Source organism: Citrus sinensis, chromosome 1, assembly GCF_022201045.2.
Source record: "Citrus sinensis cultivar Valencia sweet orange chromosome 1, DVS_A1.0, whole genome shotgun sequence".
Lineage (NCBI taxonomy): Eukaryota > Viridiplantae > Streptophyta > Magnoliopsida > Sapindales > Rutaceae > Citrus > Citrus sinensis.
In genome coordinates this window covers 10,955,537-10,962,328 of record NC_068556.1, presented here as the reverse complement: position 1 = coordinate 10,962,328, position 6,792 = coordinate 10,955,537, and the positions used below count along the sequence as shown (strand labels likewise).

At 33.7% G+C, this 6,792-nt stretch overlaps 1 protein-coding gene across 1 annotated transcript; it reads left to right on the top strand.

Moving 5' to 3' along the window:
- The first annotated feature begins 3,068 nt into the window (after positions 1-3,068).
- Positions 3,069-4,824, top strand: LOC102618236 (UDP-glycosyltransferase 72E1). Its single transcript, XM_006475420.4, has one exon. The coding sequence runs from the start codon at positions 3,183-3,185 to the stop codon at positions 4,677-4,679; it is 1,497 nt and encodes a 498-aa protein (XP_006475483.1). The 5' UTR covers positions 3,069-3,182; the 3' UTR covers positions 4,680-4,824.
- Positions 4,825-6,792: the final 1,968 nt, after the last annotated feature.

The following is a 6,792-nucleotide window of genomic DNA, read 5'->3' as shown; positions in this document are numbered from 1 at the left end:
AATCCTTTCACAAATAGGATATGTTACTACTTATAGCGGCAAAACAATTCATGGTTATATACTAAGTAGACTTTTACTGCCACCTCCTCTAATCAGTCGAAGATCCTTGCATTACATGAAACAAGTAGCGAGTGTGTTTGGTTGTGATCTATTGTCCATCATTTTCAAAGTGTGCAATTTGACTACTATAATGGACATTCCAACGATTATATATGAAGACAATGCTGCTTTTATTACTCAAATTAGAGGAGGATACATCAAGAGACATAGAACCAAGCATATCTCACCAAAATTTTTCTATACTCATGAGTTCTAGCAACGCAAAAAAATTGATTTCAAGCAAATACAATGCACAAATACTTTTATTAATTTTTTTACTAAAACTTTGCCCACTTCAACATTTAGAAGTTAGTCCACAATATTAGCATGCGTTGACTCAACAAATAAAATTGATATATGATTTTTTAGAGGACATTTCATCAAAGGGAGCATATTTTAAAGAGAAGAATTATGTAGCTATATTGAACAAATATGCATTGTACTCTTTTCCTTTTGACTAAGTTTTTTCCTACTAGGCTTTACTGAGAAGGTTTTAACAAGATAGTATTAAGCACATGCAATACCACTTCTTATCTTGAAAGTTGTATGTAACAAAATAGTGAATCCAAAAGAGAATATTGTAAACGTTGTCTTCACCATTTATTGAGACAAAAGTCCTACATGGGAAAGCTAGCATTTTCTTCCCCCTTGTTTAATCTACAAATACGTGTATTATGTTTCAAGATGACTATCATAAAAAAATTAATTAACAAAAGCTCAAGGGCTATTTCTTTTTTGACTTAGTGACTTAATTAACTTAATTTCAATCAATTAAGTCACTAAGTTCGTTTACTTTTTCAACTTAGCAAAAGTTTTCAGTCATTAAGTTATTAAGCTAACTTTTTTTTGGTTTTTTACTTAATTTAAAAATTTTGAGTGATATCGTTAAAAGATAATCTCCAAAATATCCCTATCTAATCAATTAATTTCATCCTTACTTAATATAAAATTTAACAATTAACATTATTGACGATATCTATAACTTGTGATAATATAGTGGTAGACTATTATTATTTTTATCATTTTGTTTTCTTCAAATTAGCATTATTTATCTTCATAATTTTTTATGGATTATAATAAAATTAATTAAGATATACTAATTTAAAACATAAAGGGTTGTATTCAATTGAACATGATTTATGTTATGATATTATTTAAGTTCTTTGAGATGTTTATCATTTGTTTAACATTTATAATTTGTAAGGGTAAAAATATAAAAATAGGGTAAAAGCTTATTTAGTTCCTATATTATGAGATTAGTGCTCATTTAGTCCTTATATTCTTAAAAATACCGCAAAACTTCACTGCTGCTAAATATTGACATTCGTGCCATTGTTTTTTATTCTTTTTAGCTTACTTTTACAATATTACACTGCCATTATTTTTTATTCTTTTTAGCTTACTTTTACAATATTACACTTTTACAGTAATGTTTCTTTTTTTAATATTAATAAAAAATTAGATTATCAAATTAAACCCAAAAATAAAATAAAAACAAAAAAGTTATATATTAATTTTTGTGGAAGCTCACGTATGTCAAAAAAATTAATATTGTAAAAAATTATATTATCAATTTTTTTAGAAAAATTAATTTTTAACTCCTGAGGAGAGTGTTTCACAAAAATTAATATATTTTTTTGTTTTTATTTTATTTTTTGGTATTAAATTTGTAATTTAATTTTTTCTTTTTAATAATGTCTAAAAAAAGAAACATTATTGTAATAGGGTAATATTGTAAAAATAAGTCCAAAGGAACAAAAGGTAATGGCAATGTGTCAATAATTTAATCGTAAGGATGTTTTGGGGTATTTTTAAAAATATAGGGACTAAATGAATACTAACATCAAAATATAGGGACTAAATAAACTTTTACCCTATAAAATATTAGTTTTCAAATGTTTTTTAGTTGAAAAACAAACATCTTAATTCTTACTTTTAGCAATTCAGTCAAAAAAATAAACATATCATTCACATTCAATTATTCTGTCATGTTCAGAGTTCATATTAATTCAGGTCAAATGCCACCTTAGTAATAATAAGTTATTAATAAGGTACCTGAAATACTTTGTTTTAGTTTAAAATTTAGTTTATCTATTTTATTTATAATAAAGAAGACATTTTTATTTATTTTTTGGATTTTGTTCGTTTGAAACCAGGAGATGAGTGCTGAATCTCGAAACAACTAAAGAACACAACGAATTAAGACAAAGCTGAATAATCAATTATATTGGCAGCAGCTAAAAATTTATCCGAACAAACTAAAAGAAATTCCAAACATTACTATGGTTTAATTATTGACGAGATCGAAATTCAAATTTGCTCCAACTTTTCCTCCTTTCATTCAAGACAAAACAAATTTGCTTGATTCAAATCCGATTTGAAAAATTTAAATTTTAGATGCTGGGCTCGGTTGAGTTGGTGGAAATTTAACGAAGCTGGTTTTGTTAGATTTATTTTTTTTTATTTTTAAAAGATTGTACCTTAATTCAAATTAAAAGTATATATATTCTCATATTTTATTCAGTTAACCCTGGTAAGCGGTTCAAAGAATAATGTTTTCAATAATTAATTATGAGGTAAATTAAAGATTATTAATTTGATAGGGCAATCTAACCTAAAATTAACAATGCACGTGAATTGTTAGCGATAATATATTCTATTACATATTCATGGAACACGCAGGGGCAGCGTGTGTTACGCGTGACTGCGCAAGAAACGTGGCTAGCAATTAGTCAAAATTTGGAAAATCAGAATCAAAGCATTTTTCACTCTTAAAATTCAGGATCCGAACTGCAATGTTTTTAACCTTTTCCCATCTGTGCATACACGATAATATACGGTTAAAATTTAATTAATTTTATATTTTTATTAAATAACTACTAATTATATCTTTTTTTTAAATTAACAAAAAGATGATTTCCAAAACTAAACCAAATCCTAACAATTAATGCAACAATTCGTTTTCATTTTTGGTTATAAATAGGTTCTGAAAGTAATGCATCTAACACAAGCCAAGATAATCCCAGCGCTTATTGGCTTTATAATTTCCTCGCATCCCTCTCCAAAAGTTCCAATCCATAGGCATGCAAAGCACAAAATTAAAACCTCACATATGCCTACTTGCTAGCCCTGGTATGGGGCACCTTATCCCCGTCGTTGAGCTAGGCAAACGGCTAGTCGCTCACCATGATGTCCAAGTCACTGTGTTTGTTGTGGCAAGTCATGATGATGCCTCAAACTCAAATGTTCATGCCGTCCCTAATAATAATAATCTCTTTAACGCTGTCACACTCCCCTTAGCGAACATATCCAGCCTAGTAAACCCGGATGCTTCATTGGGAGAGAAAATACTTGTGTTGATGCACAAGTCCTTACCGGCACTCCGATCAGCCATCTCTGCAATGAAGTTCCGTCCAACGGCTTTGATTGTTGACTTTTTTGGCACTGAGGCCATGGATGTTGCGGACGAGTTCGGGTTGCTCAAGTACATGTTCATTGCTTCTAATGCATGGTTTCTTGCTTGCTTCATACATGCACCTGCAATTGATAAAAAGCTTTTAACAGATGAGCACTTTAACCTGGAAAAACCAATGGAATTACCTGGGTGTATGCCGGTTCGATTCCAGGACTCCTTGGAATTGTTTCTACACCCAAACGAGCCGATATTCGATTTCATTTCCAGTATAGGGATGAAGATGTCACTGTCCGATGGAATCTTGGTCAACACGTGGGATGATCTGGAGCCCAAAACACTTGGTTCCTTGAGAGACGATAACTTGTTGGGCCGTGTTTGTAAAGCACCTGTTTACGCTATTGGACCACTTGTGAGATCCCCGGATGTTGCTTCACCTTCAACAAAGACGTCGCCCTCTGACAGCCGAGTCATCATCCTGGATTGGCTAAACGAGCAGCCTAGTCAATCGGTGATTTATGTATCGTTTGGAAGTGGTGGGACGCTTTCAGCCAAACAAATGACGGAGCTTGCATGGAGCTTGGAACTCAGCCAGCAAAGGTTCATTTGGGTGGTACGCCCTCCCGTGGAAAATGACGTGTCCGGTTCGTATTTGACAGTAGTTGACAATAATTCTGCCGGCAAATTAGAAGATTATCTGCCACACGGGTTTTTGACTCGGACAGACAAGGTGGGACTAGTGGTCCCAGCGTGGGCCCCACAGGCGGAGATCTTAGCACATCCTTCAGTTGGGGGTTTTTTATCGCACTGCGGATGGAATTCGACCGTGGAGAGTATAGTGAACGGTGTGCCAATGATCGCGTGGCCTCTACACGCGGAGCAGAAAATGAATGCTACGATGTTGACGGAGGAGATCGGGGTGGCTTTCCGATCAAAGGAGTTGCCAACGGAGAGTTTAGTGACAAGGCAGGAGATTGAGATGCTGGTAAGGAAGATTATGGTGGACAAAGAAGGGCACTCATCGATAAGAGTTAGAGCTATGGAACTAAAATACGGTGCACAAAAGGCTACTAGCAACAGCGGTTCCTCTTATAAATCACTGTCACAAGTTGCCAAGCAATGCGAGAAAAGTTTGCAAGAACTAGTAACGCTGGGTCAAGGTGCATGAACAGTCCACGAAGAGAAATTCTAGAATATTTTTATTGCAGTATACTCACTCAATTTATGTATGATATCAGTACATAAATTAAATATAATTATTAATTATATAATAATTTTTTAAAATAAATATACACATATAATTCATGTATTAACTAGTAGAATAGGAATACTTGAGAATCTCTCGTCCAGGAAATATCATTCCCATTTAATCAGCTAATTAATGCTGCGTTAGTTTATGTAGTTTATGTAATTGAGAGAGTGTCCGCTTCATTAAGAAAAGAAGTTACAAAAACAAACAAGCGCGTAGATCAATTGGTTTGGGGCTGTTTTACCTTAACAAAGGTTATCGGTTCGAAGCTTGGGAATGCAGTTGCATTAAATATTTGTTGGGAGAGCTTTACCGTCCTAGTGGTTCTATCCGGCTCAAATCTGAATTAGTCGGGTCCAATGTGGTTTTCGAATACCGGATTATTTAATACACCAAAAAAAAAAAGTTGCAAAAGCAGCTGTGTGAATTGTGCAAGAGGCTGGGACGTCTCATCTTTAGTTAGGTTGAATCTGAATATTTTATTGATCAAGGATATGGTTTGAATTAAATAACAGATATTGTTTCACTTTAAATATTATTTTTTAAAAATGTGGCTCATGAAGAGTTAATTGGATGATTATGCCTGATCTACTTTAGTGAAAGTTAGGGGTGGGCACCAAAACCGATCGGTTCTTAAGATTATGAACCAAATTCTAACTGAATTTAGGAACCGAACTGAACTGAAGCGAAATATTTCGATTCAGTTCAATTTGGTTTCTAAATTCGGTTCGGTTCGGTTCGGTTCGATTCTAAATTCGGTTCGGTTCGGTTCAGTTCGATTCAGATTTTTCAACTATATTTAATTGTATAATCACGGAAGGGGGGGAGGGGGTGTGGAAAAAAATTAGGTTCCTAATTTTATCAACTTCCCAGTGTCTCCTTATATGCTTCAACTGATGTTTCTTTCTCCACAACGCAACAAACTCCCTTCCAAACTAACTCCAAATAATGTCTTATGTTACTAAATATGCTTCAATTAGAGTCTTTTCGGAATATTCCACATTAATTATCATCTTTGAACACTTAATTACAATCAGAATTAAGTAGACTTGATGTTCCACTTGTCCAACATGGAAAACTTATCACATTTAGAACACTTTCTATTATTCAAACAATTGAATAACTCAATAAATAGACACGGCCCCAACAAAAGAAAGCAACTTTTTTCTACCATTTACAACTCTTAGTTTCTTTATCAAAATATTGGCAACAAAGTTGCTAATAATTCTATTTACACAGCCTAAGTCAGCCCATATTCAACTAATTATATAATTTACACCCAACAATAATACCCGTTATAACAATAAGGCCAAAACCAAAGTCATAAAAAAACATGCATCAAACCTATGAACTAACGACGGCGTCACCGTGCTTGAGGGGAAGAGCTGTGCAAGGGAGCCGTGCACGCGAGGAAGAGAGGAGCTAAGTTGACGCGAGGGAGAGACGCTCACGAGGAAGAAGCCGAGAGGGGCTGAGCTGAAGTTCTGCGCCATGTAGAGAGGGAGAACGCACAGGTTGGAGGCAACAGAGGGAGGCGTGGGAGAGAAGTGGGAGAGGAGAGGGAGGCGATGGGTTGCAAAAACCAAACGCTAGGGATTTGAGATTTGAGTGATTTGTTTTTAGCTTATATATTTTCAATTAAATAAATTATTTATAATTAAATCAAACCGAACCAATCGATTTTTCGGTTCGGTTTGGTTTTGAACCGAACCGAACAAAAACCAATCGGTTCCTTAATTTTAAAACCATTCGGTTTTTGTTCATAGAACCGAACCGCTTACCCACCCCTAGTAGAAGTTATGTTGTTTCATAAATGTAAAGTATTATCAGCAGCCTAAGTTCACCCCATTATGAAAAATATTACAAAATTTTGAATTTATCTAATTTTACACTTAATATAAACAATTTATATCAACCATTCACTAAAAAAACTATAATTACTCTTATTAAACAACAAAAGTAAATGCAATAGTTATTTTGGAAGGATAATTCTTTCTATTTGGTGGATAATTGATACCCATTGTAAACAATC

Coding starts and splice junctions, on each gene's coding strand:
- LOC102618236 (XM_006475420.4), top strand. CDS start 3,183: ATGCAAAGCACAAAATTAAAACCTCACATATGCCTACTTGCTAGCCCT.